Genomic DNA, 21,551 nt, shown 5'->3' on the forward strand with positions numbered 1-21,551 from the left:
CAATAAACTGTGGAAAATTCTGAAAGAGATGGGAATACCAGACCACCTGACCTGCCTCTTGAGAAACCTGTATGCAGGTCAGGAAGCAACAGTTAGAACTGGACATGGACAACAGACTGGTTCCAAATAGGAAAAGGAGTGCGTCAAGGTGGTATATTGTCACCCTGCTTATTTAACTTCTATGCAGAGTACATCATGAGAAACCCTGGGCTGGAATAAGCACAAGCTGGAATCAAGATTGCTTGGAGAAATATCAATAACCTCAGATATGCAGATGACACCACCCTTATGGCAGAAAGTGAAGAGGAACTCAAAAGCCTCTTGATGAAAGTGAAAGAGGAGAATGAAAAGGTTGGCTTAAAGCTCAACATTCAGAAAACAAAGATCATGGCATCTGGTCCCATCACTTCATGGGAAATAGATGGGGAAACAGTGGAAACAGTGTCAGACTTTATTTTTTTGGGCTCCAAAATCACTGCAGATGCTGATTGCAGCCATGAAATTAAAAGACGCTTACTCCTTGGAAGGAAAGTTATGACCAACCTAGACAGCAAATTAAAAAGCAAAGACATTACTTTGCCAACCAAGGTCCATCTAGTCAAGGCTATGGTTTTTCTCGTGGTCATGTATGGATGTGAGAGTTGGACTGTGAAGAAAGCTGATCGCCGAAGAACTGATGCTTTTGAACTGTGGTGCTGGAGAAGACTCTTAAGAGCCCCTTGGACTGCAAGGAGATCCAACCAGTCCATTCTAAAGGAGATCAATCCTGGGTGTTCATTGGAAGGACTGATGCTGAAGCTGAAACTCCAATACTTTGGCCACCTCATGCGAAGAGTTGACTCACTGGAAAAGACTCTGATGCTGGGAGGGATTGGGGGCGGGAGGAGAAGGGGACGACAGAGAATGAGATGGATGGATGGCATCACCAACTCGATGGACATGAGTTTGAGTGAACTCCGGGAGCTGGTGATGGACAGGGAGGCCTGGCATGCTGTGATTCATGGGGTCGCAAAGAGTCAGACACGACTGAACGACTGAACTGAAATGAACTGAACTGAATGTTTATGTATGAAAAAGATCTTGATAGGCTTTTTGTCTATAGAAATGAACAAATTTTCACATAATACCAACTTAAGGAATATGCTAGTTTCCAAGACACTTTTGCATCCATTTTTGCAGTATGTCAGGGCTTCCCTGGTGGCTCAGAGGTTAAAGCGTATGCCTGCAATGCAGGAGACCTGGGTTTGATCCCTGGGTCAGGAAGATCCCCTGGAGAAGGAAATGGCAACCCACTCCAGTATTCTTGCCTGGAGAATCCCATGGACGGAGGAGCCTGGTGGGCTATAGTCCAAGGGGTTGCAAAGAGTCGGACACGACTGAGCAACTTCACTTTCACTTTCACTTTGCAGTGTGTCAGGTACTACATAGAATATTCTCCAATGTATTTCATTTAATCCTCTGAGACACGTTATGACTTAAATATTACTACCAACCGTGTTTGACAGATGAGGAAATTGTAATTCAGAGAGAATATGTGACTTGCAAGCACAATTCAGTAGCAAAGTCAGGATTAGAATCTCAAAAGCGATGCCTATTCTGCACACAGAGCCAGATTAATCTTCCCCACTGTACACATTTGATAACACTCTCCCAGATTCAAAATTAAAAAGGTTCCTATTCCTAGAGATGTTCCTTGGCCCAACTTTCAAAGTCCTTCCGATCTGACCTCTTACTTCTCATTGTATTCTTTCATATGCTACAATGAAAGATATATGCTCATATCTGAGCCTCTCTCCACTTGGAACATCTTACACTGTTTTCACATGTTCAAAACCTTCTTATCCTTTGTATCAAACCAAAAGAAATTTTGTTCTCCAAACCAGAGAAGTTTTTTGCCTTCTTTAAAGCCGATTCATGGGGTCATAAAGAGTCGGACACGACTGAGCGACTGAATTGAACTGAACTGAAGACCATATTTACACATCTCTTGTGGAACTCACCACATACTGAACTATATGATGATTAGTTAGGATGTGTATCTCGAGACACTTGAGAGCTCATTTGAAAGCTCAGAATCCCTGGTGCCAAGCATAGGGCCTGATACAGTGTGTGTTCAGCAAATCTTTTTGGCAATGAAGAGGAAAAGATAGAATTCAGTGGGTTGATAAATACTTTGTGTTTAAACCACAAAGACCATCAGCAATAGGCTATTCCATCCCACAGGACTAGACTTTAAATTACTTAAGTGTTTATTTCCTAGAAATAACATTGAAGAACATGAACATCTAACAGAACAACTACAGCTAGTTGTTCCAGAATCATCCAGAAAAGTAGAGGATGAATAATTCAACTTTTATGGGAAAACTCCCGACTCTATTATTTCTTCAAATCAAGTATGGACAGTCATTCTGCCAAGAGTCAGTTATCAGTAAGAACAGAAACTATTTTTTTTTAAACATTTTGACCACCTCCACTCCCTACCCTAAGTGAGAAAAAATTGCTTTGGAGTAGGGTCTCCTATCAGGGAAGGCTTCTGGTCTGGCTACAGTTTTCTGTAACACCTGATGATTAGTTTTTTCTAACATCTGAAGACGAAAACATTGATCTAAAAGCCCACCACATTAAGACTGTAAGCCCTTATAACACATATTAAGATCTGGACCCTGTGCAGTTCCTAAGGCCATCCTAGACGATGGGACAGTGCTTGTGAACTTCACAGAGGTCACTGCTGGCAGCAGCAAGGGAGAACAGAGGCAGGCCATGGATGACAGAGGAGGGGACAGTCCTTTCCAACAGCTACTGACTAAACATGGGCTAGGCTAAACGCCCTTCATTGATCAGATCCCTCTTAACTCAAGCCAGCAGACAGCACTCCCGTAACAGAAAAAGAGCTGGACTTGAACTCTGAGGGCCTACATTTTGGGCTGATTCTGTCACTGACCAGACTAGACCAATCACAAGCTCCCTGAGCCTCAATCTCTTTATCAACACTAAGCATAATAATCCCCACCCTGATTTTCCTCCTCATAGGATTCTTCTGGGAACTAAAAGAAATAGTGGCCAACGTGTTACTCATACATAAGAAATTTAAATAATACAGTAATACAACAGTGAAAATGCTAATCACTGTCATAACTGCATTTGATGAGTACTTGGCACAGAGCAGCAAGAATGACAACATAATCAGCAGGAATGACCGCAAAAACCAACCACTCTCCCACCACACAGTGTTAGGTGCTCGACTGACATCCTCTCTGTAAAACTTAACAACCCTGTCAAGTGAAAATCACCCTCTGCATTTTCAGATAAGAAATAAAGACTAAGACTTACAAGGAAGCTGCCCAAGGTCATAATCAATGCCTTCAGGCTTGTGTGACTTCAAAGCATCTTCCAGTCTATTTTCTCTATTACACACATTCCCTATAAAAATAGGCTTGAAAATTAACTGTAGGATCTATAACTAGAAGACTTCCAGCACTAATCTAAAACATTCTAATCTTCCTATATGTGACAGGCAATAGCTCTCCTTTCTCATCGGGTAACTCCCAATATGCAGTCATTCACAAAGACGGAGCATCCCGCCAGCTCCATTAAAGATTTATACTCCCTGGGGGAGAAAATGAGGCCTTCCTGGCTACACTGCATTAGCCGACCTAACGGACTTGCTTCCATTCATAGTTTTGTAACCACAAAGCAAGCACATGACATCAAGTTTGTTTCCCGTGGCCAGCTTCTCACACATGCAGCTCCAGAACTTCCAGGAAACAGCCGGCACCAGCCTGCCTCCCATCAAGGGCTGTGAGGCTCCAGAGGTCAGAAATATGACAAGGGGCCATGGTGCCAAACCTTGCTGCAGTCTAGCAGTCAAGAAAACACAAGTTAAGATTTTAGAATCAAAAGATTCTAACCCCGTCCTTGTTAACTGCTGGCAGCACAGCCCCACAAAAGTTACTTTAACTCCAAGTCTCAAATTCCTCATCAGTAAAAAGGAAATAATATTGCCTAATGCGTAGGGTTCTTTTTAGTATTGGTATAACCTCCTCTTTTTCTATCTCTGCCTCCAATATAGCATATTTAAAATCAGCAAAATGATACCATCCTTCCTTCCTTCCTTCCTTACCACTATTTCAACACAGGTTTCTGTCAGCACTATAAGAGTTTTATATGTACACAACAGAAAGTATGGTTTCTTACACTTATATATATATATATGTTTTTAATCTCTGAATCTTTCATAGTTCTTAGCATAAGTGTAGTATAAAGCAAATGATCAGTAAACACTGGGTGAAATAAATATGTGCAGATAAAAGTTAATATATATGTAATTCTTAGTTTATGATGTATTTTTCACATGCATTGCTTCACACAACTTATTTAACAGTCTTGAGAGGTGTATATTATCATGCATACTTTATAAAGAAATAAAATTCAAGCTCCAGAGGTCAAATGACTTTTCCAAGCTTTTATAAGTAAGTAAAGGTAAGACTGATGCTAAAGATGAAACTCCAATACTTTGGCCACCTCATGCAACGAGTTGACTCACTGGAAAAGACTCTGATGCTAGGAGGGATTGGGGGTGGGAGGAGACGGGGACGACAGAGAATGAGATGGCTGGATGGCATCACCGACTCGATGGACATGAGTTTGAGTGAACTCCAGGAGTTGGTGATGGACAGGAAGGCCTGGCGTGCTGTGATTCATGGGGTCGCAGAGTCGGACACGACTGAGCGACTGAACTGAACTGAAAGGTAAACATCTGGGCTTCCCTTGTGGCTCAGCTGGTAAAGAAGCCACCTGCAATGCGGGAGACCTGGGTTCTTTCCCTGGGTTGGGAAGATCCCCTGGAGAAGGGAAAGGCTACCCACCCCAGTATTCTGGCTTGGAGAATTCCATGGACTATATAATCCATGGGCTCGCAAAGTGTCGGACACAACTGAGCGACTTTCACTATCCACTAAAGGCAAACATCTAGTTATCTGGTTCTCACATCAAAGAACAATTAATAAATCTTTCAACATAATTTCTTTTGAAGTTGACTTACCCTCAATGGAGCCTCAATATTTGCCTCAGACACTTGTAAAAGCCTGACAAGAGCACAGTGAGTTATGTGACTACATAATGGGGTTTCAACCACCAAACATACACAAGCAGGTCCTAGTAGCCTCCCTCAGAGGAGCCCAACTCTATTTGCATTGGAACAAGAGGTGACTCTCAAGTTCTGAGCCCCATTAGTCTTTGAACTAAGACCTTTCCCAGGTAACTCCGATCCACAACCCACCTGCCAACATTCCAGCTCTGCAACCAAAGAGTACAAAGCAAAGAAACTTCAAGCATTCTAGATTCCCTTCCTGGCTTCCTTCTGCTGAAGGTAAGATCTTGGGTCATCAGGCCTTAGCAATAAGATTAGAGATTTCCCAGCTTATGAAACGTGAGAGACTTCCAAATGAGAACTTCAGTGTCTACCGGAATCCTAGGCACAGAGCAATGGAAGAACCACTAGATTAGAGACAAGAGACAGGTTTTAAATCTCTTCTGTACCAGATTTCTCTTCTAAGCACCAAATTTGTACAATAACTGTCCACCAGGCAGTTTCACAAGGTCTCTTAGGCAGTATCTAACTTCTTCAAATCTATACTTCCTCTGATCACTCACTTGGGCTTCCCAGGTGGTGTTAGTGGTAAAGAATCCACTTGCCAACATAGGAAACACAAGAGATGCAGGTTTGGTCCTCGGGTGGGGAAGACACCATGGAGAAGGAAATGCCAACCCACTCCACTATTCTTGACTGAAAAATTCCATGGACAGAGTAACCTGGTGGGCTATATTCCATGGGGCCACAAAGACCAGACACAACTGAGAACACACACACACATCACTCACTTGTGAGTCATCCTCACCTTCACCAAATTCTGTCAAATCTACTTAAAGTGAAACTGTCGTTCAGTAGTGTCTGATTCTTTGTGACCCCATGGACTGTAGACTACCAGGCTCCTCCGTCCACAGGATTTTCCAGGCAAGAGTACTGGAGTGGGTTGCCATTTCCTTTTCCAGAGGATCTTCCCGGGATTGAACCCGGGTCTCTCACATTGTAGGCAGACGCTTTACCGTTTGAGCCACGAGGGAAGTCCCTCAAATCTACTTAAGTACCTCTCAAATACATCACTTTTCCCCATTTATAATGTGCTACCACCTTAGTCCAAACATCATCTCTCACATGGAATTACCCAGTAACCTGCTGAATCACCTGCTCCACTCTTATCTCTTCCAATCTCTTCTCCAGATTGCAGCCACAATAACTTTCCAAAATCTGTACATTTCACCATGCTGAAAGACTTCTAGTCTACAATAGTAAGAAACTAGAAGAGTCCCTGTTGAGCTAAGAAGGGCTAAAACAAAAAAGAGTAAGAAACAGTAAAACTGAAGGAGTAGTAGTTGGTGGTAGATACTTACCTCCTGTCCTGTGGCTACATCCATTGCAGTGTACACAGTGCCCGAAGCACTGAACGGGTGTGGGAAAGAAAAAAACAAAACAAAAAAACAGGTGTTAGATGAGGTGACATCTGTCACAGGAAGCTCTCCACACACAATCTGGCAATGCAAGTGTTAATAAAAATAGTAGCAAAAAATGACCCTCCCATTGTCTCTTCCACGATCATGAAAGGCAGTACGTAGCAGCAAAGAGAATATAGGCTCGAGCGGCCATCAGAAAGTGAGGAAAGAAAGTAGGGACAGAGGAAGAAAGCAGAGAAATAATGGAATAATGCTAGGAAAGTGAACATGTCCTTTCTAAATGACTAAAAACCTCACTTTATGCCTATAACCATGAACTCTGTATATCTGTGAGTGATATGCAACAATTTTGTAACCTTACATGACAATGTGTCAGATTTACACCATGCGATTGGAAGAAAATTAAAATTCTATGGACTGAAAGAATGTATTCTTGGCAAGCCCTGTGATTACGCTTCCCAGAGAAGTCATGTTAATTCAGGGAGAAAAGTCGCTTTTAAGTTAGCCTGGAAGCCAGAAATTATGGTCATCAGCTTCCAAACTACAACTCTTTGGTTAGGATTTTATTGTAGCTACATCAGGAAGTTGAGATCAAAGATATGGAAAATCAAATAAGGACTGGATTCTCTACATTAGCAGTTACTTCCTCATTACTAATCATCCTACCTCTAGCCATCTTCTGTCACAAAACTGATGTCTATATTCCTGTCCCTATTCCCCCTTATCCCACCAGATGTACCATTCTTAAAGGGCAAAATGCCCAGGCCTCACAGGACTGGACATTTTCAGACTGCTTCTCCATGATTACAGAAGCTCTGAAAGCTACTCAGGCCCACTGGGTAGTACTTAATTCTTTCTACCTCCAAAGGACATATAATTAGACACATGAATTCCAAGTTAAACAAACAAAACTCTTCACTTTTAAAGGGAAAAAAAAAAACAAGCAAATTTTATAACAGTACCAATTTTTTAAATAATTTTTTATAATAGTACCAATTTATCGTATATATGTGATATGTATAGTTTTTTTAAGAATTTTTTTACTTTTTTATTGAAGGGTAATTGCTATACAGAATTTTGTTGTTTTCTGTCAAACCACAACATGAATCAGCCATAGGTATACATTTATCCCCTCCCTTTTGAATCTCCCTCCCAACTCCCTCCCCATCCCACCCCTCTAGCTTGATACAGAGCCCCTGTTTGAGTTTCCTGAGCCATACAGCAAATTCCCACTGGCTATCTATTTTACATATGGCAACGTAAGTTTCCATATTACTCTTTCCATATATCTCACCCTCTCCTCCCCTCTCCCCATGTCCATAGATCTATTCTGTCTGCTTTTCCACTGTTGCCCTTTAAATAAGTTCTTCAGTACCATTCTCCTAGATTCCATATACATGTGTTAGAATACGACATTTGTCTTTCTCTTTCTGACTCGCTTCACTCTGTATAATAGGTTCTAGGTTCATCCACCTCATCAGAACTGACTCAAATGTGTTCCTTTTATGGCTGAGTAATATTCCATTGTATATATGTACCACAACTTCTTTGTCCATTCATCTGTCGATGGACATCTAGGTTGCTATCATGTTCTAGCTACTGTAAATAGTGCTGCAATGAACAATGGGATACATGTGTCTTTTTCAACTTTACTTTTCTCAGGGTATACGCTTAGGAGTGGGATTGCTGGGTCATATGGTGGTTTTATTCCTAGTTTTTTAAGGAATCTCCATACCATCTTCCACAATGGCTGTATCAATTTACAATCCCACCAACAGAGCAAGAGCATTACCTTTTCTCCACACTCTCTCCAGCATTTATTGTTTGTAGACTTTTGATGATGGCCATTCTGACCGGTGTGAGGTGATATCTCATTGTGGTTTTGATTTCCATTTCTCTAATAATGAGCAATGTTGAACATCTTTTTATGTGTTGTTAGCCATCTGTGTGTCTTCTTTGGAGAAATGTCTGTTTAGGTCTTTTTCCCACTTTTTAATTGGGTTGTTTGCTTTTCTGGCATTGAGTTGTATAAGCTTCTTGTATATTTTGGAAATTAATCCTTTGTCACTTGTTTGATTTGCTATTATTTTCTCCCATTCTGAAGACTGTCTTTTCACCTTGCTTATAGTTTCCTTTGCTACGCAGAAGCTTTTAAGTTTAATCAGGTCCCACTTGTTTACTTTTGTTTTTATTTCCATTACTCTAGGAGGTGGGTTATAGAGGATCTTGCTTAGATTTATGTTACTGAGTGTTCTGCCCATGTTTTCCTCTAAGAGTTTTATAGTTTCTGGTTTTACACTTAGGTCTTTAATCCATTTTGAGCTTATCTTTGTGTATGGCGTTAGGAAGTGCTCTAATTTTATTCTTTTACATGTAGCTATCCAGTTTTCCCAGAACCATTTACTGAAGAGGCTGTCTTTGTCTCATAGCATATTCTTACCTTCTTTGTCAAAAATAAGGTACCCGCTGGTGCATGGGTTTATTTCTGGGCTTTCTATCTTGTTCCATTGGTCTATATTTCTGTTTTTGTGCCAGTACCATACTGTCTTGATGACTGTAGCTTTGTAGTATAATCTGAAGTCAGGAAGGTTGATTCCTCCAGCTCCATTTTTCTTTCTCAAGACTGCTTTGATTATTTAGGGTCTTTTGTGTTTCATATATGAATTTTGAAACTTTTTGTTATAGTTCTGTGAAAAATGTCATTAGTAATTTGATAGGGATCACACTGAATTTGTAGACTGTGTTTGGTAGTACAGTCATTTTCAAAATATTGATTCTTCCTACCCAGGAATGGAGTATCTCTCCATCTGTTTATGTCATCTTTGATTTCTTTCATTAGTGTCTTATAATTTTCTGTGTACAGTTCTATCCTGGAGAATGTTCCATGTGCACTTGAGAAGAAGGTGTATTCTTCTGCATTTGGATGGAATGTGCTAAAAGTATCAATGAGATCTATCTCATCTAATGTATCATTTAAGACTTGTGTTTCCTTATTAATTTTCTGTTTTGATGACCTTTCCATTGGTGTGAGTGGGATATTAAAGTCTCCTACTATTATTGTGTTACTGTCAATTTCTCCTTTTATGTTTTTTAGTGTTTGTCTTATGAATTGAGGTGCTACTATGTTGAGTGCATAGATAATTACAATTGTTATGTCTTCTTGGATTGATCCCTTGATCATTATGTAGTGTCCTTCCTTATCTCTTGTAATATTCTTTATTTTAAGGTCTATTTTGTCTGATACGACAATTGCTACTCCAGCTTTCATTTCCCATTTGCATGGAATATATTTTTCCATCCTTTCAGTCTATATGTGTCTTTAGTTCTGAAGTGGGTTTCTTGTAGACAGCACATATATGGGTCTTGTTTTTGTATCCATTCAGCCAGTCGGTGTCTTTTGGTTGGAGCATTTAATCTATTTAAAGTAACTATTGATATATATGTTCCTATTGCCATTTTCTTAATAGTTAGGGGTTGATTTTATAGCTCTTTTTTCTTCACTTGTATTTCTTGACTGTATAGTCCCTTTAAGATTTGTTGTAAAGCTGGGTTGGTGTACTGAATTCCCTTAACTTCTGCTTGTCTGAAAAACTTTATTTCTCCATCAATTTTGAATGAGATCCTTGCCGGGTACAGCAATCTTGGTTGTAGATTTTTCCCTTTCAGTACTTTAACTATATCCTGCCATTCCCTTCTGGAGAAGAAAATGGCAACCCACTCCAGTACTCTTGCCTGGAGAATCCCAGGGACAGAGGAGCCTGGGAGGCTGAAGTCCATGTGGTCACTAAGAGTCTGACACGACTGAGCAACTTCACTTTCACTTTTCACTTTCATGCATTGGAGAAGGAAATGGCAACCCACTCCAGTATTCTTGCCTGGAGAATCCCAGGGACAGAGGAGCCTGGGAGGCTGCAGTCTATGGGGCTGCACAGAGTTGGATACAACTGAAGCAACTTAGCAGCAGCAACAGCATTCCCTTCTGGTCTGCAGAGTTTCTGATGAAAGATCAGCTGTTAAGCATACGGGTTTCTCTTGTATGTTACTTGCTGCTTCTCCCTTGCTGCTTTTAATAGTCTTTCTTTGTGTTTGGTCTTTGTTAGTTTGATTAGTATGTGTTTTGGTATGTTTCTCCTGGGGTTTATCTTGTATGGGACTCTGTGCTTCTTGGACTTGAGTGACTATGATTGACTATGACTTCCTCTTCCATGTTGGGGAAATTTTCATCGATAATCTCGTCAAAATTTTTCTCATATTTCTTTTTCTCTTCTTCTTTTGGGATCCCTGTAATCTGAATGTTGGTGAATCTGATACAGTCCCAGATGTCTCTGAAACTCAGTTCTTTTCATTCTTTTTACTTTATTCTGCTCTTCAGGAGCTATTTCCACCATTTTATCTGCCAGTTTACTGATTCATTCTGCTTCAGATATTCTGCTAGTGATTCATTCTAGAGTATTTTTAATTTCAGTAATTATTTTGTTTGTCTCTGTATGTTTATTCTTTAATTCTTCTACATCTTTGTTAATTGATTCTTGCATTTTCTCCATTTTGTTTTCAAGGTTTTTGATCCTCTTTACTATCACTATTCTGAATTCTTTTCAGGTAGTTTGCCTATTTCCTCTTCATTTACTTGGACTTCTGTGTTTCTAGTTTGTTCTTTCATTTGTGTAGTATCTCTCTGCCTTTTCATTATTTTTTTTTAACTTATTGTGTTTGAGGTCTCCTCTTCCCAGGCTTCAAGGCTGAATTCTTTCTTCCTTTTGGTTTCTGCCCTCCTAAGGTTGGTCCAGTGGTTTGTGTAAGCTTTGTATAGGGTGAGATTTGTGCTGAATTTTTTGTTTGTTTTTCCTCTGATTGGCAAGGCTGAGTGAGGTGGTTACCCTGTCTACTGATGACTGGGTTTGTATTTTTGTTTTGTTTGTTGTTTAGATGAGGTGTCCTGCACAGGGTGCTACTGGTGGTTAGGTGATGCCGGGTCTTGTATTCAAGAGGTTTCCTTTGTGTGAGTTCTCACTATTTGATACTCCCTAGGCTACAGTTTTTCCTGTGGTCACATATAGATTTGAGAGTTGGACTGTGAAGAAAGCTGATCGCCGAAGAATTGATGCTTGTGAACTGTGGTGCTGGAGAAGACTCTTGAGAGTCCCTTGGACTGCAAGGAGATCCAACCAGTCCATTCTAGAGGAGATCAATCCTGGGTGTTCACTGGAAGGACTGATGCTAAAGCTGAAACTCCAATACTTTGGCCACCTCATGCGACGAGTTGACTCACTGGAAAAGACTCTGATGCTGGGAGGGATTGGAGGCGGGAGGAGACGGGGACGACGGAGCATGAGATGGATGGATGGCATCACCGACTCGATGGACGAGTTTGAGTGAACTCCGGGAGTTGGTGATGGACAGGGAGGCCTGGCGTGCTGTGATTCATGGGGTCGCAAAGAGTCAGACACGACTGAGCAACTGAACTGACTGACTGACTGACTGAGGGTTAGTTCTCTGGTAGTCTAGGGTCTTGGAGTCAGTGCTCCCACTCCAAAGGCTCAGGGCTTGATCTCTGGTCAGGAACGAAGATTCTACAAGTGGTCTGTTATGGCATTGAGTGAGATTAAAACAAATATCCAAAAACGAGAAATCAAAGACAAACCTCTGACAAATGGCAGTTACAAAATCAGGCAAATAATAATTAAAATAAATGGAATATACACATATACATATATATCCAAGAGCAAAGTCAAAACAGTCCAACAAAAATAAAGACCAGTAGATTGACCCAGCAAACAAAGGAAATCAAAAATTATATTTACCAGTTAAGAACAAAACTAACTAAAGTGCAAACTGGAAAACAAAACTAAAGCAAGGTGCCAAGTGGTGAATAAAACAATGAAAATAAAAATAACAAATATGTTGAGAGGAAAGGAAAGGAAAAAAAGAAATAACAGATATGCAAAGTTAAATAGAGACAGATGAGGAAGATTTATATACATTAAAGATAAACTGCAAGAGGAAAAGAACAGTAGGAGAGGCAAACAAAGGAATAAATATAGAAAAAATATTATAGGTTTAAAAAAATTAAAATTATATAAAAGAGAAAAGAAGAAAAAAAAATCAGAAGAAGAAAAAAAAAGGAAACTTCCACAGAACTGCAAAAGTCCAATGTAGAAGCAGAGGTTTATAACAGCAACAAAAAGTGTGACTGTCAGAATGACCATCATCAAAAAGTCTACAAACAATAAATGCTGGAGAGGGTGTGGAGAAAAGGGAATACTCTTGCATTGCTGGTGGGAATATAAACTGATACAGCCACTATGGAAGATGGTATGGAGACTCCTTTAAAAGCTAGGAATAAAACCACTATATGACCCAGCAATCCCACTCCTAGGCATATACCCTGAGAAAATCAAAATTGAAAAAGCCACATGTACCCCAATGTTCACTGCAGCTCTGTTTACAATAGCTAGAACATGTAAGCAACTTAGATGTCCATCGACAGATGAATGGACAAAGAAGTTGTGGTACATATATACAATGGAATATTACTCAGCCATAATAAGGAACACATTTGTATCTGTTCTGAGGTAGACAAAACTACAGCCCATTATATAGTGAAGTTAGCCAGAAAGAGAAATATAAAAATCATATACTGACACATACATATGGAATCTGAAGACATGACACTGATGGATGATTTTCAGAGCGGCAATGGAGAAACAGACATAGAGAACAGACCTATAGACAAGGTGGGAGGAGAGGAGGGAGAAGGGGAGATGTATGGAGAGAGTAACAGAAATTTACAGTACCTAATGTGTAAAACAGAGAGCCAATGGGAATTTGCTATATGGCTCAGAGAACTCAAACAGGAGTTCTGCAACAGGCTGAAGGGTGGGGTGGGGAGGGACGTGGGAGGAGGTCTGGGAGGGAGAGGACATGGATATATCTATGGCTGATTCTTGATGATGTATGACAGAAAACCACAAAATTCTGTAAAGAAATTTTCCTTCAATTAAAAAAAAACATAAAAAATAGAGTGAATATATGTATGACTGATTCACTGTGCTGTACAGCAGAACACTGTAATTACAACATTGTAAATCACCTATATTCCAATAAAAATTTGATTAAAAAAAAGTGTGACTGAATAAACACATATACATATAAACCCATAAGCAAAATCAAAACAGTCCAACAAAAATAAAGTACAATAGATTAACCTAGCAAACAAAGGAAACCCAAAATTACATCTACCAGAACAAAACTAACTAAAGCACAAACTGGAAAACAAAACTAAAGCAATGGGGAATAAAGCAATGAAAATTAAACTAACAAATATATTGAGAGGAAAGGAAAGAATAGATGTGCAAAGTTAAATAGAGGTTGATAAAGAAGATTTCTATAACGATTAACTGCAAGGGGAAAAGAACAGTAGGAAAAATATTAAAATTAAAAAATGGAAAACTTTACAAAACTGCAAAAGCCCAACATAGAGACAGAGGTTTATAACAACAAAAAAAATGTCACTGAGGGAAAAAAAAAAGAAGCTCAAAAGCTTAATTAGATGTCATAGTGCCAATAAAATCGACAACAACAGAGGGGGGAAAAAGAAAAAAAAAATCCAAAAGAATCAAAAGATAAGAATAATAAATATTTTTCTTCAATCATTGCTGTCAGAGTTCTTTCTCTCACTGGGAGTCACAGTCCACCTCACCTCCCTAGGATTCCCTCCAACACTGTGCTGATCTCTGTACCTGCTGTGGGGGCAGCTTAGATTCTAATCTGGTCCTACTCCTGTGTGTTCTTGCCTCCAATGTCCACAGCTATCAGAACTAGTGTGTTTTCTTTTGTGGGAGCTCTCAACGTCCTTTAATATATTCCATAGACACAGAGTCTGCCTAGTTGACCGTGTGGATTTAATCTGCAGCTTGAACAGCTGGTGAGGTTTGGGGTCTTCTTCCTTAGCCACATTGCCCCTGGTTTTCAACTGTGGTCTTATTTCCACCTCTGCATGCAGGTCGTCCACTGGGGTTTTGCTCCTGAGGCTGCTCTGGAGGACTTGGGTTTGCCTGTGAGGGCCAGCTGTGGAGGTGGTGAGCTGCTTGGGTTGCAGGGGTTCTGGCAGCACCAAGTATTAGGGGAGTTGGAGGCTAGGGCAGCAGGAAATATAGTGCTCTAGAAGAGTATGGCAACCAGTATTGGCCAATATGCTCCAATATTCTTCCCTGTAGAACCCCCCTCCCTAACAGAGAAGCCTGACAGGCCACAGATTACACAGTCGCAAAGTCAAACACTACCGAAGTGATCCTGCGCACAAAGATACAAGACATTTTTTGTCTATGTCAGCTCTGCCCCAGTGAGAGCTGAGCGTGAAGGTGACGCAGCTGCTTGGCTTGCGGGGACCCTGGCGGTGCCAAGTGTGCAGGGACATGGACTGCCTCTGCAGCAGGAGTTATGGCCCTATCAGAGTCTTTTTTCGAGCCTCTTGTAGCTGGCTATCAGACGGCCTCTTCGGCCAGTCTTTCTCCATAGCTCCGCCCATTCAGGCACTTAGAAGGCTACCTTGTCTGGGGTCCTACTCTGTATATCAGCACGTCAGGCACTTAAAAGAGCACCCTGGGTGGGGTCCTACTCTGAGGTTCAGTGTGTCAGGCATTTGATGGGCCAATCTTTCTATTGTTCAGCAGCTGATGTTGGCATGTGTAGAGAGAGAAGCTATGGTGATGGCTCCACCCCTCTATGCGTGACTCAGAAGTATCACCTTGTTTCCACGGCTGCCTGGCTTTCCTCCCCCAGCATTTCCCACCACAGTCTCCTTCATCACATCCCCTCCATCTGTTTCTCTGTAGTCAATAGCAGCCCTCGCCCTGGGATTGCTCCACAATCCCTAAACTCCAACTCCCAGCCACTACACCTTCTAGGGGACCTGCATCCCTGTCTGAGGTATGTATGCCTGCAGCAAGGACTATCTGATTCTCATTTTATTCAGGCTGCCACAGATCAGCTGTTTCATTCTCAGCCTTAAATGTTTCTCCTCTGGCTCAAACAATTGCCCCGATGTGGGGATTGGACCCCTGCTTCAGTTCCTCCACTGGCCGAGGGTCCAGTCCTACTAATACTCCTGTTTTTCCCCTAGTTGCTTTGTCCTACCGAGTTTTGCATTGTTCTATATATTCCTTCCACTGGCCAGGTACTTCTGTCCACCCTCAGCTGATATTCTGCATGCACTTCTGTGTCTGAAGGTGTATTCCTGACGCATCCATGGAGAGAGATGTACTCTACCTTCACCTACTCTGCCATCTTGTTTCTTCTAAGATTTTTTTAGATGGACTATTTTTAAAATCTTTATTGAATTTGTTACAATATTATTTCTGTTTTGTTTTTTGGCCCTGAGGAATGTGGGATCTTAGCTCCCCAACTGCAACCAGGGGTGCAGTATCAAACCTGCACCCCTCCACTGAAGGCAAAGTGTTAAAACTGGACCACCAAGGAAGTACTCCATGTATAGTTTTAAAATAATGGAATGTGGAAACATCAGCATACATGCTTAGCAAGTATTGCATTCCTCTCTTAGCACTAACAGACCTGTCAAGTACGCAAGGACAAAACTTTTGCAGATAGTGCCTATTTATGGGCCACATACACCTGCATATGCATATATATAAAATATATAATCAGCAATTTGGGAGGTAAAAGACCCTGAATCCACAATCCCTCTCCCTTAAATGAAGAAACTGATGTTCAGAGATAGGACCTGACTTATCCACACTTGTCTGTGTACCTTTCTTCTACATTCTTAGTATCTCACGGTAATTAGCTAAAGAAAATACCATCCCGGATTACTCAGAGGCAAAGAAAATAATGTCTTCTCAATGTGTTAACTACCTTATACTAGGTCAGACTCACAAAAGCATGTCTAATAGCAGAAGCACTGGACCAGGGAAAAAGGAGATCCACTCAAGTCCAGGGTTATTTTGAGGATTAAATTGAACAGATGCAAATAACAGTTGTAAGCTATAGAATACTGTACAAATACAACATCAGTATACTATGCATTACTTTTATCTTATTTCAGAAATTCTTAGATATATAAGAAAGAAAACTGAGAAATTCCCTCGCATTCCAGTGGTTAAGAATCCACCCACCAAAACAGGGGATCCGGGTTCAATCTCTGGCTGGGGAATTGAGATCCAACATGTCGCCCACATGCTCCAATGAGAGAGCCAATGTACTGAAAACTACGAAGCCCATGCACCACAGCTGTGGAGCCCACACAATCTGTAGACCACACAACACAACTAGAGAGAGGCCGCCATACCACACCTAAAAATCCCACACGCTGCAGGAAGATCCCATGTGCCACAACTGTCGTGCCACAACTTTTGATGCCCTGACACATCAAAAATTTAAAAATAAAGAAAAAACAGAAAACTTCAATGACTTCATTAACAACAATGCTTTCATTCATGTAACACTGAGAGCTTTTGACAAGCCAGATACTTTTTTCAGTTTCTTTTTAATTTTAGCTAATTGGGTATCTCTATAGAAACCTCATTCTTTTTCTTTTTTATATAAAGGCATAATTTACCTAATCTGCACAAATCTCAACTAAACAACTTGATGATTTTTCAATATGTACACACCTACATGTTTACCATCAACCCCTCAAGGTTCCCTCATGCTACTTCCTAATCCTCCCAGCTGCTGCTGCTGCTGCTGCTGAGTCACTGCAGTCGTGTCTGACTCTGTGTGACCCCTTAGACAGAAGCCCAACAGGCTCCCCGTCCCTGGGATTCTCCAGGCAAGAACACTGGAGTGGGTTGCCATTTCCTTCTCCAATGTGTGAAAGTGAAAAATGTAAGTGAAGTCGCTCAGTCGTGTCCGACCCTTAGCAATCCCACGGACTGCAGCCTACCAGGCTCCTTCATCCATGGGATTTTCTAGGCAAGAGTACTGGAGTGTCTTGCCATTGCCTTCTCTGAGACACAACCATTATTCTGACTTACACTAGCATGTATTAGTTCTGCCTGTAATGCCATATAAAACAAAAAAATCACACAGTATTTGCTCTTTTATATCTGGCTTCTCTTGCTCAAAAACACTTTTAAGACTTATCACAGTATATTATAAACTTTTGCTAGACTGTCTATCTCCTTCTGTAGATATGAGGGTCTCTCTGAAAGCAGACACGATCCAATTCATAGCTATACTCATGGCACCTAGTATCTAACAGAGATTCAGCTAAGATTTGCTGAATCAGAATACTGAGGTCAGAATACAAGATGCAGAAAAGGAACCAGAGAGTAAGAGATATGATTTCTGTCATCCACTAGAAAAACAGGTCCCATTATACTAGCACAAGAGTCTGTAAGTTCTGTCTTCCATTTCATATTAGGGCTGGTAAGTCTCAGCACCAGGTAAACGAAGTTAATATGGAAAAGCAGAGCTATAATTTTGGAAAAAGGTTTTTGTAGTAAGAAAATAAATGGGTTTCACACTCAGTGCAGGGATATTTTTAGCAACAATGTCAGCTAATGGCACATCTCACATATTAAAACATAATTCTGGAATCCTGAGATGAGCCTAATAAAACACCTTCAGATGGGTGAGGGGTGAAGTGGAGAATGAAGAAAAAGGTTTATAAGAAGCAAAACAAAAGCAAAATCATATATATCAGCACACATAATTTTAAGTCACTTTTCTAGGGAAACAAAAGGCGCCTACTAACCCTTGTCCAATCTTCTCAAAACGTGTGTATTTCTTCTTAGGATCGCCCACACTCACTATGCTCCCTTTGAAAGAAACAGAGAACATAAATAACATAACATAAAGAACATAACATAACATAAAGAACATAAGTTTTTCCCAAATCAACAATACAAAACAAGCTCCATGTTCCCCCAATTCTGAGCCAGCAAAGATTAAAGAACTATCTCCAATACCCCAAAACTACACTAAGGCGCTTAGCTTTCCCTCTTAAGTTTCAACCAAAAGTTTTACCTCCTTACCACTTTTATTAATAGTACCCTAATCCACTTCTAATCTCCTAAAAGTTATTCATTCATTTTTAAATTCATTAATTCAATAAACATTTGCTTATTTTAATATGCTCACTTATTATGTACCAAGCCCTAGGCTGAGTGCAACAAATGAAGAGACAGATGAGACCCAGTTAAGACAGTCTCTGCTCTCAAGAAGCTATAATCTCATACAGGATACAGACACCATGTATAAAGTTCCATGAACATATAATAATTGCTGTGATACAGAATGAAGCAAAAATACAGACCCGAAAGGCCTCAGAAGGGAAATGAATCTGCACTAATTTTTATATCATGGGGTCACAAAGAGTCGGACACGACTGAGCAACTGAACTGAACTGAACTAAGGAGGAATTTGCCAGGGAGAGAAAGTCAAGAAGGGGTTACAACAGAAAGTATTTCAAGTGCAAAAACACAGAGGTATGAGAAGTTCACAGTTTTAAAAAAAAAGTGTTCTGGAGATGGTAAAACTGAGCCCACCAAAGGGAAGATACTTCCCCTCAAGGTCACACAGCAAACTGGTGTCAGAGTTAAGATTCGGAGTTCAGGTTTGGTCTCCCAGTCCAAAGCACTTTCCAATAATATCAATTACTAGGATTTGATACTTTTCAAATATATTATCTCATTTGATTTACAAATGAGACAAGTATTAACATTCCTATTTAAAAGATGAGAAAAAGGAGGGCCAGGGAACAGTAGAAAATTGCCTAAGATCCAAGTTAATGACTGTGCTAGGGCTTCAACCCAAGGGTCCTTAACTCTCAGGCCAATCTGTTTTTGCATAATCCTATGTTCTAAGTATTACTGTTTCTAAAAAAATCTGATTCAGAGAAAAAGAATACATACAGGAGTAAATAGTTGCCAAGGTAAGTGGCTTTTCTTATTTCATCATTTCATAAGGGCTCTGGGTAAGGGCAAGGCTTCCCTGGTGGCTCAGACAGTAAAGAAATCTACCTACAATGCAGAAGACTCGGGTCCCATCCTGGGGGCAGGAAGATCCCATGGAGAAGGGAACAGCTACTCACTCCATACTCTCCCCTGGAGAATTTTATGGACAGAGAGCCTGTTGGGCTACAGTTCATGGGATTGCAAAAAGTTGGACATGACTGAGCAACTAACACTGGGCAAGGGCAACTTTGGAAAGAGTGAAAATTTTTTTAAAAGTCAAGTAAGAATTATCAGGATGAAATCAAAAGCTGCTAAGCTGGGGAACCAGAAACCTCAGCTTTAGAAAGCAATGCCAGTGGGCAGACTTCGCCAGATCAGCCACATCAAATCCTCTTTAGAAGTAGATAAGTTCAAAGAATAAATCAAAAGCCTTGTCAGATGATTTTTTCAAGCCTACAGGCCAACCCATTCCTTTCTTCTCATATGAATTCTCCTGCAGATTACTGAAAAAGAGAAACAAGCTGCCCTAATATTTCTCATCACTAAAGAAAGCAAAATGGGAGTCCCCACCTGACTGCAAGAAATAGCATGCTCTGATTACAGGAGCACAAGCTGCATGCTAATCCCAAATCTGTCAGTTTTTGGCTGTATGAATTTTTTTGCAACTGCAAAAAATAATGATTATAATGTCTGTCTTCACAGCCCTAAGATGAGGAATAAATGTTCATTTGGTACATACTGCAGGTTCACAAAATGTTAATTTCCCTTCCTTCTTTTCCTACAATTAAATGGCAGATCTGTCTTCTGCCAACAGAATAATCAACATAGCACTCTTCCTCACCAGGTTTAGACAAGGCCTCAGTCTTCCTCAACACAACCTTTCAGATTATATCGTAAGTAAAAGCTATTTGTCATATCCATAAGCCATGCCTGTGGTAAGTGATTCCCGGCCTCTGAAGTGGGCTATTCACATACTCTCTCACTACATTCCCATCCTATCGTAGCATCTAATCAGAGCTGGTGAGACAGAGGAGGTGGCTGTAGGGACAGGTGAGAAGAGACACAGTCTGGCAAGATATAAAGCAGAGCCACCACTGACATACACCTAGCATAGAACCTAGATCTTTATAGCAATAGAATTCTCTTTGTGCTCAACCGATCACATACCAGAGGGAAATTTAAAAACCTACAAAGTGCTTACGTAATTTCTCCAAGATCTCCTCATCAGACATCTTAGGCTTCTTCTTCTGCTTCTCAGTATTCCGGGTCAGAGCATCAGATGGAGTGGTATTATTCTCAGTAGGTGAAATGGGAGATGTAGCCACATCCCGAGTTGGAGTAATAGGAAGTGGTTCAATCACAGACCGTGTGTATACCTGCATTGTTGGCGCAAACATTTGGTGAAGCCAGCCCCTCTTAGATTTATGTGTTAGAACATTCAAAGAAGAACAAATAGTAAACTCATCTCTTCTCCTAGGTCAAAGTCTATGATACTCTTCCTCTACACCCAGGCTTTGAGAATGGAATGATCTTCCTTGCTCTCAACTTTTTACAATAAGGGTTAGTGAGAGTCTGAGCACTTAAGATAATCAATATAAGCTACAAAACTCTCACTATAAAGAGTTTAAAGGACATCCTATCATTAGATGGGAATCCCCTTCATCTGTAAAATTCTGTTCTTTCCCAAGTTGAAATGAATATCCTGTATTCCTACAGTACTTTTCACTGCTAATACAACACTGAACATTACCTTCATTTGAGTTACTCCCTCTTTAAATCCTGAATGCTCACAAAGGAAAAATTGCAATTGTTCTTCTTTAAGAGGCCATAGGATATGGTTATTTAGATTACAGACTCTGGAACCTGCCTGCCTGGACTTAAATTCCAAATCTTATTCTTACCATTTGTATGACTTTAGGCAGATTACTTAACTTTTCTATGCTTTAGTTTCCTTGTCTATAAAATAGTGATGTTAGTGATACTTATCTTATAGAGTTGCTAATAAACCATAAATAAACTAATTAATGTGTGAAATAAGCAGCATCATATTCAGGAGACATTAAGCTTTCAAATTTCAGCTAATATTATTATACTGCCTATTCATTGATTTATTTAATAAGCATTTGA

General features: G+C 40.3%; 1 protein-coding gene across 8 annotated transcripts in view; it reads right to left on the reverse strand.

The window, feature by feature from the left end:
• PAK1 (p21 (RAC1) activated kinase 1) overlaps positions 1 to 21,551 on the reverse strand; it is a 182,271-nt gene that overhangs the window by 25,002 nt on the left and 135,718 nt on the right. For all 8 annotated transcript variants that reach the window (XM_055416056.2, XM_055416055.2, XM_055416052.2 and 5 more), the window contains 3 exons: positions 20,626 to 20,800; positions 18,224 to 18,287; positions 6,451 to 6,499 (listed from right to left, as the gene is read on the reverse strand). In XM_055416056.2, coding sequence (XP_055272031.2) covers positions 6,451 to 6,499; positions 18,224 to 18,287; positions 20,626 to 20,800 — 288 coding nt within the window. The remainder of the gene's footprint in view (positions 1 to 6,450; positions 6,500 to 18,223; positions 18,288 to 20,625; positions 20,801 to 21,551) is intronic.

This window comes from Moschus berezovskii, chromosome 25 (genome assembly GCF_049115385.1).
Source record: "Moschus berezovskii isolate FMDL1 chromosome 25, NW_MosBer_1.0, whole genome shotgun sequence".
Taxonomy (NCBI): domain Eukaryota; kingdom Metazoa; phylum Chordata; class Mammalia; order Artiodactyla; family Moschidae; genus Moschus; species Moschus berezovskii.